Raw genomic sequence first — 23049 nt, forward strand, 5'->3', positions numbered from 1 at the left:
GAGGGTGTGTCGGTGTTTATCAGGGTGAGGGACCCTGTCATCCAGTGGAACATAGCGACTGATTTATGTTTTTAATAGTTTTTGGACAACAATGGAGCACCGTGGCACAGAGGAATAAGCTTCATCAGGCTTTGGCTCCACAGACAATACTTCAGTGGGACCAATTTATCGTCGGTTTTTCATGAGATTTGTTGACAATAAGAAAAATATAGAACATCACCAGAGCCATCCTGCCTTTTTTGAGCACTCATTATTGTCTGGTGTATCGTACACAAACACTGGCATATGCATTGCAGACGATCTCAATGAAAGTGGAGCAGGTCCAAACTTTGTCTTTCACTATATCACAGCAGAATCAAAAAGGCATGTTTCCATACAAATCCTTGCTTCTTATAAATCTGGAGCCAGAACACAACCCCACTGGCAGCCGTGCAACGTTTTGTAGCCAAAAATATTATACCCTTTCGGAAGACAAATGAAACATCACTCATACAGTACACTCTATGGTGCGAAACCTCAGGAAAACAGATGTTCCTTTAAATTGCTGCCGTTGATTTACAACCGAAGTTGGCAAGGTTTTTTGTTTTTGTTTTTTACCAGCAAATGAATATAAGAAGACAGGACTTACAATATTGAGAAGAAAATCGGTAGAATGGGCTTATTTCACAAGTTCTCATGAGGAAGGGGTCAACCCAAAACTAAGCTCATTATGGCCGTAGCTATCAGAGCAACTCCAACCTGAGGAGCTTGGCTTTGAAGATCGTCTAAATGATGACCTTTCTCTCCTGCTCTGCTCCACTGATGTGCTTTGATAAGCTGGGCTCTGATCTCCAACACGGTATCGCTGCTCATCGCTGCACACTGCCCCTGTCCTCCCGGAGCTGGATGGTGGTTAAACTTTCTCACCACGCCCTCAGATTACATCACCCGGTGCTTGATGTCATGTTTCACATCATGCCTTTGAACTTGTGCAGCCCACAGCCCCCCCCCCCCCAAAAAAAAATGAGACAAAGCACCCTGCGTATGGTGTTGTTTTGTTTGAACAAAGGGTGGTGAGCACTCAATAAGAATATACCCGTTAAATATCAGTCTTAAGTAAGGCAAATTGTTCATGAAATGTCTTCCCACGGTGCATGTTCTTCCAAGTGGAACCAAAGTGCTGCTTAACCTCACAGTTGTGACTCTCCAACACCAGCCTCTTCCTCTCCCTCTGTGGGTGCATGCAGACCCGCCTCCGCACCAGCTGTGAGATGCAAAGCTCCCCCTTAATGTAAAAGCATTTCGCTGTCTTTGAGAACCCACTGTCTACGCCAGTCACTGAGAGGGGAGATGTCGAGAGATACGGAGAAGAGAGGAGGTGATGGCGTGTGTGCGTGGGGGAGGAGGAGGAGAAGGAGAAGGAAAAAAAAATGGAGGCTTAGACGGAAAACAGAGAAAGACACGGAGAGCAGGGGAAGACAGGAAACATGACAGGGAGATCGAGCGAAGGGAGAGACGGGCGAAGGAGGGAAGGCGGGTGGGAGAGAAGCGAAGCCCAAAGCCGACAGCCGCCATAGCCGATGTGTGATTGATTGAGTGGCGTTCAGATGCCAGGGGTCATACATATGCAAACTGCTCATTTGTAGTTGCTGCCAGAGCTGCTGTTCGCCAGAGCCCTTGAATTGTGTCGCCTGGCCACCGGGACACATCACACAATCAGATTAAGCGGCCCCGGAGTCACATGCAGGACGACCAACAGCTGCCACGTGCCCCACCAGCGCTGACTTTTACTGTATCTGTTTTTCATCCCTGTCTGCTACAACAGGCCCCTTGTCTGTCTGTAAGAGATCCGGGTTTCAGGGGCTCAGATATGTGTCAGATGAGCTTTTGGTGTTTGTGCAGCAAAGATTTTTCCCTCTTGACATTTCGCCGCTTTTTTTTTTTTTTTTTTTCTGTCAGTGCTTTGTTGCACACAAACCACATTTTCCATTTGAGTGGCTCAGGCTGTATACAGCAGCACAGTATGCATGATTTTTAGCATCATGCATCAGACTATCCAGCCACCTTTCAGCAGTGTTGGTTCGTCCTTCTATGTGTGTGTGTGCAACTGAGTCTAATATTTAGTTTTCCATTAACCCGGTCTGTTCACGTTTTCAGCGGAGAGCTTCAGACGGGCGAGCATGTTATCATTCAGTTTGAACTCGCTGAGTGTCAAGACGGCCAGGCCCCCGATAGATCAGATGACTTCGCTGTCATTCAAGGCGGTCTGATATTTTCTTTAATTATTGATTCATAATGAGCCCAACAGGAACCAGGGGCTCATACATAAATTCCTTTTTTCCACCATTTTCTGGTTTGATTCCACTGTCATGTCGTATTCAGTCTTATGGAACTAGTCATTCAAAAGGTGTGTTTTGGGGTTTTTTTTTCCTTTTTTCCACCGGAAACAAGGATGTGGTGTTGGGTAAATGGCCTTCAGTGTTCGGACCGCCATAAAGAGGCTTTCTTGTTGCTCGCCTGCCCTCCTCTCTTTCTCTTTCTCCCTCTCTCTTTCTCTCCCTCTGTTTCTCTATCCTTCTCGCTCCCCTGCCCTCAGATCAGACTTCACTCCAGCCATGCTACTGGGCAGCGAGCTGTAAACAGGAGCTGTACACTGATCCAAGTGGCAATCACCTTCATCCAAGCCCACGCCCCCCTCCTGCCCCCTTCCCTTCACCCTCTCTTCATTCCGTTTTCTTTTTTCCTTTCTTTTCCCTTTTCTTTTTCTTTTTTTTTTTTTTTTTGGGGGGGGGTCTTTTCAGCAAGCATAAAATCTTTACCCCTAAAAAAATCTTGTGGGAATGACTCCCTGTGCAGAGGATGGACCGCTGGGTATGTCCCTTGCTCATCGTGAGCCTAACACACAGGCCCTTTATGTGGCTGGTGTGGAGGGTGGCCTCTTCCCTCCTCGGCTTCTCATCCACACCCCCAGAGGCTCCCATTCAGCCCGGGCCTGGCTGGGGGGAAGTTGGAGCTCTTTTGTAGTGAAGGGATTCTTAGGGGAGGCTGTCAAGGCTGCGACTGTGTGGGCCTTTATTTCCCCAGAGAAGAGAAGAGGGGGAGAAAAGATAGAGGGAGAGGGCAAGAGGGAGACAGGGAGTGAGGGTGGGGAGGGGGGGGCAGTACCAAAGGCGTTTGGACACAGACGGCCTTGTTAACCGGCACCCCCAAAGAGAGAGAGGATGAGGAGGAGAAAGGAACAGGGAAAAGGCAAAGTAGACGCGAGAACGAATCCAGCAGAAAGCCCAAAAAAAAAAAAAAAAAGCGTTCCCTCAGTTGCGTCACCGCTGTTATTCCCATCCTCCTTCTCCTCCTCTCTTTTCCTCTACTCCTCCCTATCCGTTCCCTCCATCTGTCCCTGTGTAAGCTCTCTCATCAGCTCAATAACAAGCTTTTTGCCCTCCCCCTCACCCTTCCTCACCCCCTTCTTGCCCTCCGCCATTACTTTACACACATTCCATTATCCAGGGAGACCAGGCTAAGAGAGATGTCTGGGGTCGGAGCGATCATTATCATCACCTCTTTCCGCTACACCGTGAGTTATAGCCCACCGTATAGGAAACAGACATTTAAATCATAATCAATACAGCAATATCAATGCTGAGAGGCATGGCTAAAGGAAATCACTGCCGCGGCTCAGGAGGGAAGCGGAGACGCTCGCTGTGGACCGAGATAGCAGGGCCTGCTTATTGATAAAATACGATCAAGGCGAAGAAATGCATTATGTGGCATCACGCTCTGCGCTTTTTTTTTTTTCTTTTGGAAAAAATAAACTCACTCTCACTGACATTCAGGTGATGGCGGCTGGTGTGTGAAAAAGGGGAAAGTGCTGGATTTGAGTGGTGATCTCCCGGTCTCTGAGCATCAGTGTCTGCAGCTCATGTTCTGCTTCCGGCACACTCGCTCGAAGCCGAAACACCGCAGAGAGCCGGCGCTGTCAGGCCGTATACATTAACTGACCCTCTGGTCATGTTAAGGTGACAAGGTCGGCTAAGTTCCTGGTAGGGGGGTGGGGGAGCTGTTGTACACGCACACTGTAGTGTTTTTGTCCGGCAAGGACGATGCAAGGTGACAGGTGCAATGTGACCTCTCCCGGACCACAGCCATCGCCGCCACTCCGGCTGCGATCAGCGCTGGTTCTCTGACTCCGCTGCTGCCACAAGGAGAAAATACCAGCTCTTCATGGAGCTGAAGTGCACCACATCACTGTCAAGGAAGAACGGCTTTGAGACGCGAAACAAAAACACATCATGTAATCAGGCTGGACAAATTACAGCTCTAACATGCAGAGAAAGAGCACAGAATCACTGTTATTAACTCATACAGTTCGTTTGTGGTGGATTCTCATGCAAATTTCATGTCTCACCCGGCTGACGTGTGTCGACAGGTTAAATTCAATTTTTTGGCAATCATTGTTCCAAGACAATTTGGGATGTTACTGGTTGGCATGTGGTGCTTATATACGCCGTTTTCTCAACAGATCTTATTAAATACATTTCACATTTGGGCGTTACAGGATTTGAGATGGTCATGTTAACGGGGCCCTGTGGAATGCTCGTTAGTTTGTGTTCGTGGACTCCACTTTTAATCGTTATATACTTAAGTTAGCTACTGTTGCCCTCTGTTAGCGTAGCGTAGCGAGGCACTGAAACGAGGCCCTCGAGAATGTGCATAAAGTCACATCCTTTGGACTGTCGCAGAAAATCCGAGTCAGTCACAAAGAAATCCATGGTCCAGCAGCGTTAAACAACTTCAACAAATCGTCCACAGGCTTGTGTAGGCAACTGAGAGTGGCAGGGAAGGTCTTGTTTTTTTTTTTTACGGCTCCTTTAAACAAAGTTCACTCAGTTCATGTTATTCCTATTCTCCAGTGTCGCTCAACTTCAGGGCATTTTTTCTTTGTCTAAAGTCACCAAAACATTTTCCACTGAAGCGTTTTTTTGCTTGATACACAAAACAACGTCTTGTTTTTTAAGAGAAAAACACATTAGGCTGTCCTTGTAAGACTTCAGTGGTCAGCCTGCAGGTATAAGTCTCGGGCTTTGCTTCAGTTAACTGAGAGTGGATTGAATAAAACTTCACACGTTTAATCTACAGTTTGTTACAGAAGTCACGAGGCGAGATTAATAACACGACAGAGGAAATTAAATGAGTACAAATTAATTTGTGTGCACTTAACTTTCAAACTAGCAGATCAGCTGGAACTATTTACAGTTTGATTATTATTTTACATCTGTTGAATTAACGTGACTCGGGACACTAATTGTGTATACTTTTTTGTTAGTTAATTGGTCAGAGCATTTAAAAGAGGATTTGCATATTAATCTGAATTCAAGTAGCCATACAAAGATGGATATAATGCGATTAAGGTTTATGATTAAATGCTTATTGTAAAGCGGCGCCTTGTGTGCATTTAAAACCTCAGTTGAACAGGGGGGGCTGAGTGGCGCAGTCAAGCACGTAACCAGCCTGACCAAACAGTTCAGAAGCGCTGAGCCGCAGCTCAGAATCCCAAGGTCCTGAGTAGGAGTTATCTGTGAACAGATAGTGCACTGCACATCACAGCTCATGTGCGGCCACGGCCCACGCAGCGCTGATGAGACGGTGATCATCTGCTAGATCTGGAAATCCACCGCCGATTCTTGTGTGTGCGTGTGTGTGTGTGAGTAAGGAGGTTCGGAAATGTGGGTGAATCAAACAATAGACGCTGAAAGTCTGGCGGGTGAGGCGTACTATAGGTGAGGAAGCAGCCATGAAGCATAAAAAATACCTCCGGAGCACAAACAACAGTCCGCTAGAAATGTAAAAATAGAAATTGCCATGCATGAAAACAATTACTTTGCTATCTTAATTGTTTTCCAAAGAAAATACTTTCCGTCACCTTTCCAATTAAAACATAACCAGCAGCTATATTAGATGTATTTTTAAATGGTGCCTGCAGCGCGTCTTGTTGTCTGAGATATTGCATTGCACCTCTACATTTTAATGACCAGCTTCATTTATAGATGCAGCAGAATCAACACGGCTAAAACAAGAAGTCACAAAAGACCAGAGCATCGAGCGGCGCTTTATTCCGCCAGCTGGGGATCCGGCTCGCGTGATTTGCATTTCTGTCATTTAGTAATTCCTCATATTACAATGGCCAAACAGATAATGTTTACTATATCTCTTCAATTAGGCTAACAGTCGAGCAGAATCCTTTCACATGCCAGCCTGCTGACATTTGGTAACCCAGCCGACGTACACTTGGTGAAGTGTGAACCAATCCACGGAATGAGGGGTTATTCTGGGAGAGTCACGTCTCCTCGCTCTCTCTCTCCCTCTCCACGGCACCCGGGAGAGGGTTGTAGAAGCTGTTGTCCTTTAGTTATGACGGAGCATGAGGAGGAGCCAGGGGAGAGAAAGGAAAGGGAAAAAGCTCTTGAATCGTCGAGTCCCCCTCTCTCCTCTCTCTGTCTGTGTCCGTCTCTGTTCCTCTGCCTGTCTCTTTCACTCTCTCTCTGCATGTGCCCTGCTGCTCTGTCATCCTCAGGGATGCGTCTGAAGGAGACCATCTGTTGATCCATTTGTCTCCTGCTTTGCCTCCTGTGCTGCCGCCTCTCTCCCTATCGATGATCATGCCTGGCCTTTCCCCTGCCCACCCTCTTTGTTGCTGCCAACAGGCACTCTGGGCGAGGCGGGTGCGCTGTTGGGGGTGGGGTATGAGGCTGTGCCCTCCAGTCTCTGATTCACACAGAGAGAGAGAGAATGGGGATTGGCAGACATGCGTCCTTCTCGTACGCACATACCATAAACGGCTAATGAGCCTGGAGCAGCTGCTTTCTAATCCATGTTCATCTGAAGAGAGCGTCGCTGTGTTGACCTGAGTCCAAAAAAAAAAAACACAGATCTGATCTTTTCATCTTGTTTTGTTTTTTTTTTCCCTTCATATATATTCCCTTTCCCACCCTTAGGACTTAAACACACAGAGCTCATCATTATATGGAGGCATAGACCATGAAATAGATGTTAGAAACAATGCTGAAGGACCATCACTGCGGGCTTGTAAGCATCCACCGCCAACACATTTATTGCTTGTGAAAAGTGTGGCAGTGTTGCCACTAAAGAGAGGTGGTGGGGGGGTGCTTTCCACACATGTCTCCTAGCTGTCACCTCACATGTACACTCAGGGGTTTGATGGACACTGAGTCCACCGTGGGGACTTCAGGGATTGCTTGCCTTTGATCTTCTCCCACGCCTCTCGATTACCCATCATTCAGCGGGGCTCAGACCCCGGAGAGCAGCTGGGAGAGGGTGGTGTGCTAACACGAGCTCTGATGTACCCGAGAGAGACCCACTGTCCAACTCCGACATCATACAGCAGATTACACAGACACGGAGGGGAATGTGAACGGAAAGTGCCTATTTGTGAATGTTTAGAGCGAGAATCGAAATATGTCAGAGGAAGGTGGTCACTCTGATAGGGGGATGTAATGAGGTCGCCGTCCATATGGAGGGTTTTAAAGCATCAAAATTATTGTCAATCTTATTATCATCTCTCTCCCTCTCTCTCTCGCACTCGCTCTCTCTCTCTCTCGCTGCCTGCCGAGTTTTCATAGATTCGTAAGGTTTTCATCAGGACTGCTCGATATATCTGATGATGGGTGTTCACCCGGGGAGACGTGCCATTGATTTCCCATAAGGTGCAGATGACATGTGGTCACACGCGCTCCTATTTTACCAACAGCCGTGTCATCCAATAAGTCATGATTTCACCGCTGCTGTCACCTGGCGTGATGGTTGCTCTGGACAAATCGGGGTGGGGTCAGCCATTGCAGATAACCTTTTATCCTGCCGGCGTAGATGGGAAATAGATAGCCGTGCACTTGCCAAGCTGCAGTCCATTTTTATTTTGGTCAAGTGCGCCCTTAAGTGTGTGCGATAATGTGATTTATTTCTGGGTTCTTAGTTTTCTCTGTGTGTTTGCAGGCTTCCTCAGCACGGGCGACCAGGCTGCTAAAGGGAACTACGGGCTCCTGGACCAGATCCAGGCTTTAAGGTGGATCAGCGAGAACATCGGCTTCTTCGGAGGAGACTCCAACCGCATCACTGTGTTCGGTTCTGGCATCGGAGCCTCCTGCGTCAGCCTGCTCACCCTCTCCCACCACTCTGAAGGTACAGCACAGCAGGGAGAGCGAGGGGGAGGGGGAGGGAGAGCGAGACGGAGAGGGAGGGCGGGTGGGTGTTACAGCTGTGGAGCTCAGGCCTGCCGGTGTGTAGGCTGCTTGATATTAGAAACCGGCGATGCAGCTAGCGAATTATTGAGTAATGTATTCTACTGTACTATACAGCATAACAAATGCTTTAAGGAGCAGGTGTTTGCATTTCAATGATTACGATGTTCATTCCCGTCTGGAAATTGAAACTCCACGGTGGATTTTCGAACCCCATGTGGGTCTTGACGTACTCTCCTGCTCCTGTTTTGTTAGCATCTCACTCCATGTCAGAAATAAACATGTAGGTATAATGCGTCTTTGTAAGGGAGATAAAAAGGGACATGGCGTACCAGGGGAGAGCTTTTCAGAGGCAGCCACAGTCATGCAGAATGACACACATACACACATACACACACACACACACACACACACACACGAGCACTGTAAGCAATGTTGTTTATCTGCTGGCTACCGTAGTGCTACTTCATGATGATTTACTGCCCATGTTACTGGCCATGTCTTTAATCCTAAATGCAGCATTCCCGCTTCAACCTGGACATGCGATAAACACCCCCCCATACACATGCTTCCCTAATGCATCATTGAATTAAGATGGAGCCTCGCTGCTCTTCGGTAAGTTCTCGCAGGAGGAGAATTGCACCCTGCAGAGTCTGCATCATCCAACTCTTAACCTGGAGTTGTTACACTCAGTCACGTATTTGTCCGTCCCTTTTAAAAGCTGGCTGTTTGTTTTAGCGTTTAATTGATAGCGGTGCTGTGGACATGACAGGCTATCAGGATATTGAGGCGTAAGCGATGTTTATGTGTTCGCTCATTGTGGCGGCGGTATTCCGAACGAGGAATCTTTACATTCAAGCACGCTCACGGCGCCTGCTCGTGAACATATTAACAAGCCACAAACATGTCGCGTTTTGACACACGTGGTCGGAAATATAACGCGGGGGCTTTTAGTGTACATTAGACGAGAGCGAATTACATTAAAGAAATCACTCTTGCATTAAATGGAGGATCGGTCCAAGGCAAGACTGTGGTCAGGAAAAGCTAACCTGCCACTGGCACTAACACACACACACACACACACACACACACACACATTCCTGCTACTCGTCACTAGGCAGAGTAAACCCCTCCAACATGCAGGAACCTGAAAGAGGTCATTTGAGCTCCCTTTTTCCTTTGGTCCCCGGCGCAGTGGCAGGGATTTGTGATGTGTTTTGCGTTCTCCAATTTGCATTAAAGTGTTACTAATTGCCTTGATTTCCTCCGATGAATGATGACTGCTTTTGGATTGAATTTTTACCGTAAATGCCTTTTTTATTCATACTCCATAATGCCACGCTCCATGTAGCATGTTATTATACTGCCAGTGAAACCATCTCCTCTGCCTCCTAGTAAATTGGATATTACCGGGTCTGTTTTTTCCCCTGAATGGAAATGTATGCCCCACTGATGGGATGAAAAAAAAAAGGGGGGAGCCAGTAAAACTTGAGGGATCCAAGGAAATTGAAACAGGAAGCCTTCTATCACGCAGGGACTCTTGCTGCGAATGTTACCAATGGCAATCAGATTTCACACAGTCTCTCTCGGAGCACAGATTGTTGTAATTATATAAAGTTTAGGACTGGAGTGGGCTGCAGGATGTGACAGGAAATCCAAGTGAAGAAATGTCTTCTTGCACCTGCTTTCAGAACATCCGCTGCTCCCCCTCCTCCTCTTCCTCCTCCTCCTCCTCCTCCTCCTCCTCTCTTAACCGCTGAAGTGCAAACTGGTAGGATGTCCTTGTTGCTAGGACAACGCAATAAACAAGACAGGATTTAGAGGGTCTGGATCAAAATAGTGGGAAAAATTGAAGTAAAAATCTATAATCAAATGAATTATACACTGATGCAAGAGCACACCTGGCTTCAGGTGGCCTTCAGTGATGGATTTGTATGCTTATTTCCTGTCCAGATGAGCAGACTGTTGCGTCTTAGGAAGTGCGCCTTTTATTTAGTTTCATACTTCGCTCTCTGAATGGAAATCAAGTCACCAAACAAGACTGTCAGCAAGCGATGGGTGATCTGACATTCTTTAGATCCTGTTTGGTCTCAAAAGTATCCACAGTATAACTTTCTGGCGTATTGTAGGGATTGCAGATTCATTGTAGAAATGCAGAGATTGATAAATTAGTTGTCAACTGTTAAATTAATCTCCAGCTGTTTTGATAATCAATTTATAGGTTTAGAGTTTTGAGTTTTTAGGTTTTTGAGAAAAATCCCAAACTTTCACTCTCTCTAATGTGTGATAGAACAAGATATTTGAAGATGAACAACTGATGGATTTGTCTAAAATCAATAATACACAGGTTCATTTGCAAGTAAAATAATTGCCCTGATTTCATGTCGTCTTACTTCTGTCCCAACTTCACACAACTATTGAATTTTCTTTATTGAATGTCTTCACATGCTCTACCTTAGGCTTGGCACACAGATTCCGAGTCTCCCCTCTTGACAATCTGGTCTGGAACGTTGGTCGGTGCAGATGTTTGGTCCAGATTACATGGCAATCTGAGGGGTGTACAGATCCACTCTTAAACCTCCCGAGATGCTTACAGATCTGTCTCAGCCACCCCGAGAAGTATGATTCATATTTAGGATGTAAATCTGAATGTGTACAATTGTCATTACACAAGTTTTTTTCCCAACAGCTGAGGAGGAAGGCATCCTGATGGTGTTGGAGAGCAATGATAAACATTATCGTCCTTGAGGCTAACACTAGCTAGCATACTGCTGTTGACAGATACTTACACTGACATGTTAAACACGTCCCCCCAACCACTTTCTCATCCAGACTAGTTTCTTTTCTTTTTTTTCTCCCTGAAACGTGCTTTGCTCTTAACACTTAATTATAGCGTCAGTCTCCATTTTGTTTACATCTGCTTCCCCATGAGATCACGTGAAAGAGAACACGTAAGATGCTGTGTTGTTCCCTCCGGCACGATAATCTTAATAACATCTTTCAGTGTTGGATGTGCCATTGATTTAAAATCTTGTTGTGTTTGCATGTAAGGAATTCTCTAAATTAGATTATAGAATCTGTGAAGACTCTTAATGTTTGTGATGCTGAGGATTTTAACACTCCTGTCGTGTGAGGCCATAGGTGATCTATTTTAAACAATGCTACATGAGTTTTGTCCAGAACTGACTTTCATGTGATATCGTATTGGCTAGTTTAACTCTGGCTAAAGTCAACCTGACCTTTCAAAACTGAGAGAAAAGAATGCCATTTAGGATGGGGATCGTGTTTGCCATTAAATAGATTGTGATATTGTGTTTCGCCAGATTGCCCACCTTCACTCACAGGCAACAAACTGCTGCTTTATCTGCAGAAAAGTAGGCAGCGGTGTCACATCGAATGTGGTGTGTGTGAATTCACGAGTCGCATGAGGTAGGATATGATAACATCACATAGGATCACGTCTACGTGTGCACACAAACATTCCCCTTCACCTGCGGCTCCGATGCAGGATAACGAGGCACAGGTAAAAAAAGAAAAAGAAAAAAGAAAAAGTAAATCTGCGATGACACACTGGCTCTGGAGCTTCCCTGGTGTGTCGGTGTATTTAATGACAGTATTCCCACTCTTACTGTACACAGTCTGTCATCACTGCCTACAGTGCATAGACTTTCCATCTAACAGGGGCTCCTTTATGCCTGTTGGTGGCAGAGTGACAACTTACTTCAGACGCTCCATGCTCCTCCTGAAGCCTATTTAATAAGCTGGATCCTCCTATATCATCCCGGCCCTCCGGCCTCTCTCTTTGATTGCCTGCTCCTCTGGCCTGGCCTTGGTGTCGTCTCCATGTGGGCGTGCCGAGGGCTCCAGTCACCACAGGGTACATCCATCACAAACACGCCCCCCCCACCCCCACCCCCACCCTCCCTGTGCCTTCTGGCCTGAGTGGAGGCTGGCCTGGACGTCCTCTCGTGAGGGCTGGATTTTTTAGACCCCGGTCCCTGCCCTGCCTCCTCCATCTAATCTCCTCCTCACTGCACCCATCTGTCTCCCTGCCTTCACAGACAGTAAAAGCATGCGAGGGACACACGCTTTCCCTCCATGTGCCAGTGTGTGCATCTCTCTTCCTTGCTCCCTCTCTGGGTGTCTGCTCCCTAGTCTGCAGCGTGTGTGGTGCGTTGCTATTAATAAGATGGCTGCTGCCTTGTCTGCTATGTGGCGAGCAATCTAGCTGCACATCTGAGACTTTGGAAGCAGAATGGTCATTAAAAGTGTGCTCTCTCTCGGCAGGAGAGTGTTTTTGACCGGCTTATTAAATGTAGCTCAACAGTTGTGTTCCCACGGAGGGAAATCTCTGTCCACATCTTCTTTTTCTCCAGCTTCAAACAGAAAAACGGCTCAGGAAGTTCAGAAGCAAGGACATTAGCCAGTCCCTTGTATTATCTATCTGGAAGCATCACACAGGCACTAATTGAACATGTAGATTTGGCTTTTTCCCTATCTCCTAATAATAATCAGTATGATATAAAAAGTCAACTGGCTTCTCTGCACATGAGCAGAATACCAAGTAGCCAGTGACTCAGACACGTGTATTTGTGCATATTATCTCCCTGTAGAAGGGAGTCAATATATCTGTTTCTTATTTCACAAAAACATGCTGTAAACCAGTGCACATGTGTCTACAACAGCTGTCCACATAGTATGTGGATACTGGCGCGTCTATGCACCGAGCGCACATGAAGAAAGGGCTGGTTGTGGAGCCGCTGAAGGTCGTTTGGTTTCATTTTTTTCCCTCTCTTCCTGTAAGCAATCAGGATAAAAGCTCCGCTTCTGAGGAAGTGCTCCCCTTTTAATGGAACGTCTTAGACATTAAAGACAGCTAGTGTGGAGGATCCTTCATGCCAATGTCAGCTTTCATTTTTATTAAGACTTCTGGGTTATTGAGGACCATAAATGTGCATGTTAAACGCTTGGGTTTTATTACAGCAGTGCAATGACTACCAAGGCTTTTTAACACAAGACATCGCCAAGCAAACTCTGAAACCCCTTGGACCATGAGTATTAAGAGGGCAGTGTGACAGGTGCTCGGCTTTTTTTGGCGAAGGGTAACAAGTTTTTGAATCCATTTGGTGTGAAGGATAGCATCGGAGGTGATTAAGTGAAGGAGTGCATCACGGGATGTGTAGAAATTTAGGATCAGGTAGATTGGAAAAGTCAAATGGCGTGGCGGGACATTTTTCTCCAATCAAATCTGAAATATTAACTATATTAATGGCCGCTCTTCATAGCGAAAACTACTCGCTGTGGATTTTCTCACTGGAATTTATGATTCATGCAGTCGTGGAAAGGATGTGACTCGGAAGTCATAGGAGTTGATGTATCACTGTACAATTTCCTTCAGCCGATTGGGTGAGAAACTAGAGCCTCCGTTCGAGCGGCTGGACTGTGATATAATGATTACAGGGGGACACAGAAGCTGCCACGTCCTTTATGGTCAAGTATGTTCGGTCAGTGAATCACGTCGAGGCAAAATGGCTGTCAGAGAAGAGCCTTAATAACCTAAACTAAAATGACACCCACATCCTAATGAATGTGACAGTATACTCCTAATATGGTGTCACTCTTATTCCTGATGCTACACACAGATAATGCAAATGTGATATGATGGATACACTTGGACTGTTTGGAAAGTGAATAGTCAGCTTGATTTGATAAATAATGTGATATTCGTCACATTTAGGAGGAAAATAAATACATTTAAATAACGATTTCTAACATACTAAATCATGGGTTTAGACGTGGGCTACACCCTGAATAAAGTCATATTGATAAGTTTGCGAATTAAAATCTTAATAAATCAAAAATGTGCTCAACTAAACAAATCAACCCGCCATAAGAAAGCGTGTTAAAGGATCAGACATAGCAAGTCTGATGGAGCGTATTCAGGAGTTGCCAACTGAAGACATGTTGTGTGTATTTGACTCTGTTTTTCGGGTTCGAGTTACTGCTGTTGTTTTCTCCCCAGTTTCTTATATAGTACTGATGCAGTAGATTTAGCATGTAGTAGTACAGTAATAGCAATAGTACACTACAGTAATAGTACAGTATTTTGCAATGACCTGCCTGAGGAACTTTAATAGGCTGCATCACTTTCTTTAAATCACTTTTAAAGACCTATTTTTATTGTAAGGTCTTCCTGTGTCTGCACTGTCACTGTACTTGAATCTTGACACTGCACTTACACGACTCTCTTTGAGTGTACCTGTTGCATTTAAACATTTTATTGCTTTAATCATCCATGGCTGTTAGCTTTATATCTCTTCTTATTCTTTTATTATTGCGTTTTTGACTTTGTAATGCTGGTTTTGTTAATTGATGTAGAGCTGTCTGTTGTAGTCACGTGATTGAAAACCAACCAGCAACTAATTTGATAATCAATAGATAGTTTCACTCTGCAAAAACTGGTTCCAGATAAACACATTTGCTTTGTTTGTTTCTATGACAGTAAATCTGATGTTTGTGTGTTTTGAACTGTTGGTTGGGAGTCAACTTGGGCTTTGGTCTGTATTTTTTTGTTATCTGATGATTAATCACTTGATCAAGAATACGTTCAACATCTTAGTCATTATCTAGAATAATTGTCGGTTTAAGCGTTTAACACATGTCAGACTTTCTTTTCCAGACTACATCTGACATAGAGTGAGGAATTATTCTCCATCATTATAGTAATTATATTTCAGTCCCTTAATGTTTCACAGCTTTGTGAGTGACTCCACTTACAAGACTCCACGTGGCAGGTTAGAAAACAAGGTCCTATACTGGCCGTCTGGTGATTTCCCTGCACAAATCAGTGCAAATGACTACTGTGCTGTTTCTGGCATGTATTTAATGTGCAGACCTATAGAGGAAGAGTGACAACAATGTTTATTGGACCTAGAATCAATCTGCCTCCGTCAGTCTCGCTGATACAGTGCTGCCGTCGTGGGATTCAAAGGCTGTGTTGCCACAAGCACCTAACCTCTGCTCTGACAATCATTTACCATGTACAGGCAGGCCTGTAGTCGTCCTCAGAGGGAACAACACAAACACTATTGTAGTGAGGCTGCTGGGAATTATGAGGAACTGCTGAGCCTGGACAACTTGTGTACTCATTCATTTGCTGCATTTAAAGGTATCGACATGTTATCTGAGGCTAATGTAAACGCTGCTCCAAATTAACTTATCTTACAGAGTGAAGATGGAGGCCAACGGGCCATATAGATGAAGAGTGTGTGAGTGTTACACTACATCACCACTCTAACTATGCTGTTACATCTCGCTATGACCTTTTGAAAATAACATGTGTGGGTTTCCTCTCTGAAATGAGACCCATGGGAGGCTCTCTTGTGGAATGGCCTTCAGGCCTGCACACCCCCACTCCATAATGTCCCTGTGCTGAGCTCTTACAGTACAGATCTGGAGGTGCGATCCATCCACGCTCAGCATCAACTGCATTTATGTGTGCTCAGGCATCCTGTAGGAGCCAGGATCCATCGCTTGTGGAGTTTCAGCATCAAATAGAGGCACCTTGCAAGTAGTGGAATATGAATTGGAGTCACCGGGAAAGATAGCTGCAAAACCACATCCCTGGGATTTTATTCATACTCGATGCAGCTGCCATTGTTGTGCAAATGCCTCGTGCTTGAGAAAAACCAGCGACAATTGTCGAAGTTGAATAGGCCCCATTTCTGAGGTGTCAAAGGCATTCAGCAAGTCGACACTGTAAAGTTACCTGGGTGTTTGGGGCAACAGAATGCCTGCATCTCCAGGTTTGATTTGGCTGTTTGCTGAAGGGTGTCTGTGCATCTCAGGGTGTGAAAAAGGCCTATGCGAGATGAGAGAATGGGGACGCGCCTTGTCAGGTGCCGTATTCCTCCGCCTCGATTGACAAGAGCGATAATTAAACCAGGGGGATGCCATCTCTGCGGAGAGAGAAAGCTTGTATTTATTTACGCTGACTACTCTGCTTTGTTGTCTGCCATATAGTGTGGCCGTCATTGTGCGGAGAAGGCAAACTGCTTTTAACAAGTGGCCTATGCAACATTTTTCAGGCGCTCTTTGAACGACAGTGTATTTGACTTTGTTTAGCGGAGCAAAATTGCTTTATTTTTCGCAAAACAAAGATGGAGGATTGTTCTGCAGCTAAGAGGTATTGCTCTGTTTGGAACTCACAAGAAAATTGGAAATGGCCTAATTCAGGCAGCAAATAGTTTTTTGTTTTTTTGTTTTTTTTCCGCTACTGACCGATGCAAAGAGAAAAACGAAGCCAAAGTTGTGTCGAGCAGGAGAAAAAAGGGGGCTCTGCAGCATAACGCGTGGCGGGAGGGGGGCTATTAGGGTAAAGATGATTCCACTGAGGTCAGATAGCTGGTTTGAGGTAACACTCTGGAAAATAATATCCAGTTGGGCTGTCCATCAGCGGCAGGCAGCTTTACCTATCCCTAGCCAGAAGAGAGCAGAGGAATGAAGAATTGACAAATGGCCTGAAAACGGTGGAGGCAGTTCATTCAGGTAGTCCAGCCATCAGTCTGTCCCTGCTTGCAGCAGGTAGTTGAGCCTATAAAGCATGGAGTTATAGGTGTTAAAGAGCCGAGCAGCAGGTCAGAGAAAGAAGCAGGGGATAATTGAGTACTTTAGTAAATCCATGCCTCCATCAACCAAGGTAATAGCTCAGAGCATTGCATATACCTGCAGGCCCAGATCCACAACTGTATGAATAGGCCTCGGCAGCTTGAGCGACATGTGGCACACACGGGCTGTCTCAGCAATATTCTCGGAGAAAATACAATGAGACCCATCTGTTGATGCATGGCTGAGATTGCTTTTGGAATCTAATCGCAGCTGATGAACGAGGCGACTACAGAATATGTCATCTGTTGATGACCCGCAATCCCCGGTGAAGACGCTGGCGAGTCATTAGTTCAGGTAGATCCCCTCTATGAATCATTCTTGATAAATCTTTGTCGAGGGCACATTCATACACCTCCTAATGGACAGTGACAGTGGAAGGGGGGGGATCGGTGGCTGCAGCTCCCGGCTGTGCCCGGCCGTTCTTTGATCATGTTAGGCTTTAGATCAATTAAACCAATAGCTGCATCATATTGCTCCCAGACTGTCTCGTCTGTTTCCTCTCTTGATTGGTCTAATGACTTGATGGAGGTATCTGTCTGCCTGCCTATCTGTTTCCCTGCTACATTCCCTGCCTTGACTTTAGCCTCCTTAATCTCCGAGGCATTTTCTTCAGCTCCCCTTTTTCCCTGTTCCTCATAGCAGCTTCTTTCTTTTTCCAGTTCCCCACCCTCCCGCCCATGTCTCTCTTTCGTCTTCTCACCATGTCTCCCTCTCGCTCTCCCTCAGTCTTTCTCTCTCTGGCACCAGTGTAAAGCATCCATTATAGAGTGATGCATGGGTGTCTGTGTGAGTGGGAGAGTAGGGACTTGGCACTCCTCCTGCCCCACCTGCAGAGGAAGCACTGACAGCTGAGCACTGGGGGCTCATCTCCCCCCACCCCCCTCCTCCTCCTCCCCCTCCGCCCATCTCCACATCTCTGCTGACCTCCCTCCTCCTCTCACACCTTCTCCATCTCTCGCCTTCTCCCCTCCGTTCCCTGTTGTTCCACACATATTGGCCCAGTTTCTCTCCCACCACTCGCTCGTATCCCGTTTGCTATTTTCACATTTCATTATGTCCATCCATCTTTGCTTCTGCAATGTCTGTTCGCTCTTTTTTTTTTTGTCTTCGCCGCTGCTTTCTTTTTTTCCCCCACTCCCAATTGTGTAAGTGTTCATTCATTAGGCATTCAACACGAGGCAACGCGACTGGCTGGATGTGCTGTTAAATAGACTGTTGTTTCCGCGTTTGTCGGCCAGATGAACAACCGCGGTGTAATTAGCTGAACTTTGCCCTTTAGTGATGACCACGAGCACTCCGCGTTTGCTTGTTGTTGCTGACAGCTCACCTCTGCGGCTAGCTAGGTCACTCCTTCGGTGTCCATACATCTGTTTATCTCTGCCGCGAGAAGAGTGCTCAGTGCCTCCGCATGAATAACAGGAGGGTACTGTGGAGCTGCTACGAAGCCGCGGCACGCTTCGCAGCACCGTCGCCCTCCTCATCAATTTAACCGCCTTGCGTAACATGTGATTTATATACATTTTTGCAGCAGGAAGGGAACATTACTAGGTGTGTCAGACTGTTTTTGAGACTTCTAAATTATTTTGAAATAGGAAATGTATGACTTGCGCCCACTTAATTTTGGCATAGATGCTTCATCTGCACGGAGAGGAAAAAAAAACTTGTTTACTGCATGATTATAGGCATCCAGGAATATATCATTCTGTTTACACAGAGCCCGCTTGCTACTCCTGTGCTTGCAGACAGAATGATTTGGATGGAAAATTGTTTTTTCAATGTGTGATAAGAAGTGTCGCATAGGAAAAACATCACTCCAATTACTTTGCTGTGGGACTAAACTGGTGCGAGTCTATAACAGTGTGATATAGGAAAAGGAATTTCATGTATACCATCTGGATCCCTATCACTGACATAATGTGCTGTAAGTGTTTAGCTGTCCGTGTGTGTGTGTGTGTGTGTGTGTGTGTGTGTGTGTGTGTGTGTGTGTGTGAGTGTGTAAGAACAGAGCCACGTGCAGTCACAAGCTGTATCCTGCCTACCAAGACGTTCAATTCTGGGCAGTGCAAATGCATTAGCCTTAGCTGTGAAATTTGCATAGTCTGAGCACAATGAAATCCCCAATGAGAGGAACTTCAGCAAACATGCTGACAAGCAGAAACCTCTACTATAAAGGGCCAACAATGTGCAACCTGACAAAAAGACTAAATCTTTTGCTCTAGGGCCCGCAAGGCTGTAATAGATTTTTAGCTTAGAGAGGTAGCATAAGCTATAGATCCTTTTCAGTGATAAAAGAGGGGGACTCACCAAATCGAACCCAACTGTCAGAGGAACAATATAACCAGTGCGGTATTTCACCACTTTGAGATGATTTCCTCTCACGTATAGGAATTTCTACATCAAGTTACAATGTTCATACATGCTTGATATCTGGGGAGAGAGGCTACCTGTGGCTTAAAGCTAAAGAATAAAGATGACAAAAATGCAATTTGGAACTTTGGACTTTAAATTGAATTAGTATTTGCATGCTACAAATTGAATCTAATCTCAGTTGCTTGTACAGCCCATTGAATCATGTGACGTTGAATCACTCACACCATTTGCAAACTGGCTCACCAGAGGAAGGGTAAGAGGCTGTCTGACATGTAGTCATACAGGAACAATAATGAACCTGTGCATCCCTTCTGCTGGAGATTTGTGTACTGTTTTTCTTCTTGTTATGTAGAGATCTCACGATTATCTTCCCACAAAGAAATGTCCTGACAAGACCCAGCTGTTACTGCCTTAACAATATTACCAGATGAGCCCACAGTGGCTAACCTTAAAGCTAAACTTCAATACTTGGCGCAGCTGCTTACCAAAACAAAACCATCGAAAAAACAATCCAAAAGGACACCTCAGTGCCCTCCATGTGCAGCACCTAAGAATTTCAGATTTTGGCAAATAGAGGCCGTAGCAAACTATTGAAAAAAAAACAGGTCAGGTCCTTGTATTTTTTTATCCGGGAATATCAAGGTTCTTTGTGACCTGGTGGGAGAACATTTTACAGTCAAAAATACTTTTTTTTTTTTTTTCAAGCCCAATGAAAAAAACAAAGAAAAAAAAATCAGCATCCACCAGAGTATTATTTCTTGCAGCATGTAAAAAAAAAAAAAAAGCATTTAAACCTTCATGTTGAGAGATAACACAGCAACACTTCAGTTTTTGGGTAGATTATTTCCTCAGAAGTTTCCTGGAAAGAATGATGTCATTTTGTATTAATTATCTGTGTTTATAAGCAGCTGTTGATTTCCAGAGTTATTCCCTTTATTTTGGAACACTTTCTACCTTCCAGTAAACAGAAGCCCACCATCTCCCAAAACATCTTTAAGATGGTATAACCACTAAATAAGTCTTCATCTGGGTGTCAGGTTTTAATATTTGATACCTTTGGTTGGGCCTCAAGGTGTTTTGGTCCCAGCAGAAAACCGAACGATAGTCGGCACGTATGCAGCAAGTCAAGCAACAAGAGGAGCTGTTTTGCCTACAAAATTGGTTTTGCCCCCTGAAGGCTTTTATTGTGAAGTAGCTGCAGGAAGGGCTGAGGACGTCATTGCTGACAAAGCACAGCAATGAAGCCGATCAGAAAACCAGCGAGGCTCCTGTCTGTTAGATGAAAAGTGAGAGCATGAACGTAGGAGTAAAACAAAACTCCCAGTGCGACTCTTACAGTGCGATATCCATGAGCTAACACTCGCAGATTAAAGCAAACACTAAAAGCAAAGTTTTACCTCAAAGCTGTTCGTGATGAGCAGTTTAGTATTCAACACACTGGCAGACGTGGTTGTGTGAAGAATGAGCAGAAAAGAAATTGCATAGTACGTGGAACTCTGCCTGTTCTCACACCTAAGCTTTCACACCTGGCTAATTGCTGCAAAATGTAAGTGTAGACTGTCATATTCTCCCGCTCGAGCTTTGATGCGGGCTCAGAACAGAACCTTATTGTGAACACGCAATGCGATTATTCAAAAGATTTTAAAATGATACATGCAAGACAAATCTTCAACCGTGTGACATTTTCAAGGTGGCCTGGAAAGACAGTCAAGCCTCTGACCGACTCAGTATTTAACTTGAGCAAGCGCTGCTCTCTGCCAGCCAAACATAATGCGGTATCAGGTTCTTACCAAGTGAAAATATGTGTCGGGCCTGAAACATTTCTCCTTGTTTAAGTGAAGGCTGTTTGGAGAGCACGCATCCTCCGCAGTATTTCACGTGTTGACAAACCCATATGGCATGCCGCTAATCTTGATCGATGCGCACCACTGTGAGCACTACTCACACTGTAGAGGATAATGAAATGTAGCAATGCAACATTTCACCGAAATCATCACAGCGATCTGTTCATCATCCATTATAAAAAAAAATTTTTAAAAAAAGGCATCATGGCCTCAACCGTTTTCCGCTCGAAACAATGCAAAGGAGTGTTCAGTTCCCAAACACAGAGCGGCACGGAATGCTCCCTAAAAAAACTGTCTGCACTCGCCCAGTGTGCTATTCTTAGGGTTCCCCTCAGAGCCACTATCTAATTGGAGCCTTGGTTGTCGTATCGGTGAAGCTATCCTCTGCACAGGCTTCTTTATGAGGCCTGTGAGTGACTGATATCCCCTGCCTGGATGTCTGTGGCTGTTCTCAGGCATGTCCCGGGACTCCTGCTCATCGGTGAGGGCTTCATTAGCCGGAGATGGGAGGTGGCAGCAGAGAGAGAACAGCTGTTTAGTTAACCACTTGCATTGTTAGCCAGCCTTCTCCGTATGCCTAACTGCCTAAATCCGTCCCCTAGCTGCTAATAGAATGCTCATTAGGAGAGAGGAGGGAGACTCGATGGGAAACAGCGCCACTGCGCTTCAACCCTACCAGCCTCCGCTACTCCTCCTCTCCCTCTGGTCTCTATTAAAGAGCGGTATGGAATAATACCTTCCCTCTGTGGAACAACTACCTATCCAGCCCATCTTGACCGCTCATCCTGACCTCCTGGGAAAGAAGTTGGGTGTGCGGGTATCTGATTCCTCCTCTGAGACGACCACCGGCCTCTGTGATGACAAAACATGCACAGCACATGCAGAGACACTGGAAGAAACAAGCGAAAAATCCCAGAGGACAGACAGATGATGTCTTCTGCTGTGAGCCCTAAGAAAGAGAAGGGGTTAGTTTGGTGTGTAGAATCTGTATTTATTTCAATATTTTTTGCAAATGTCCCCCAAGCGGCGTGATGTTAAATAATGCAAACGCTGTGGATTGTGCTGCCGTAATTTGTCAGGAGCCCAAAAGCGCACGTCTTTTCCTCTGTGTCAAAACTGATGAAGCTGGCTAGGAGGAGGGAAAACTGTGACATCAGAGATGGCACTGTGAATATCTGATGGTGTTCATGGGAACAGCTACTGATCAGAGCCAAAAACACATCCCTGGCTGAAAAAGGGTGGCCAATGTTTGATTAGAATTCAAACAGGGAAACATGTTACCATGGAAGTACTTCATTGAATCAGCACTAGGCCAGTTGCCGACGTTCCCCTCGCAGAAAGGCAGGAACAGTGCGCAGTGACAGGACGACATGGGGGGGAGACAGTGTGTGGTAGAACTGATATGCTCCGAGCTATTTACTGTCAATGACAGCAGCTAAAGATGCCGCTGTCATGTGGAAATGAACTCAGAATGGTGTACACAGAATACATAATATTCTCACCTGTGAATAATAATACCACATCGCCTAATGTAAGAAGACCATGATAATGGTAAGACAGTGCTTCCTTTTGCCTTTTGAGGAATGTTAAACGGCAGATTTATACCTTGAATCCTTTGAATGGCTGTTGGGGAACGTAATGATTTATACTGTGAGACAAACTGTCATACTGTTATTTGACTGGGGGCAACGTTGCAAATCAATAAGCAGGAATGTTTCTGTCAAACCGAATTTTGATGTAATTTTTGCATTAACATGATGAAGTGCATTCATTTATCAGGTATTTAATTTGCTAGATTTGCCCAAAATTAGACATTTCTGTCAGGCTTTGTTTTTTAGTAAATGGTTTGTCAGCTTTGACGACGTACTCTGTCACAAAAAATATCAACTTGACAGTTTGATGAAGTGTGATGACTTCTATTTTAAACATATGTTTGA

General features: G+C 45.3%; 1 protein-coding gene across 4 annotated transcripts in view; it reads left to right on the forward strand.

The window, feature by feature from the left end:
• nlgn3a (neuroligin 3a) overlaps positions 1–23049 on the forward strand; it is a 202962-nt gene that overhangs the window by 148780 nt on the left and 31133 nt on the right. For all 4 annotated transcript variants that reach the window (XM_037077248.1, XM_037077251.1, XM_037077249.1 and 1 more), the window contains one exon: positions 7987–8172. In XM_037077248.1, coding sequence (XP_036933143.1) covers positions 7987–8172 — 186 coding nt within the window. The remainder of the gene's footprint in view (positions 1–7986; positions 8173–23049) is intronic.

The sequence above is a fragment of the Acanthopagrus latus genome, chromosome 18, assembly GCF_904848185.1.
Source record: "Acanthopagrus latus isolate v.2019 chromosome 18, fAcaLat1.1, whole genome shotgun sequence".
Classification (NCBI taxonomy): Eukaryota; Metazoa; Chordata; class Actinopteri; order Spariformes; family Sparidae; genus Acanthopagrus; species Acanthopagrus latus.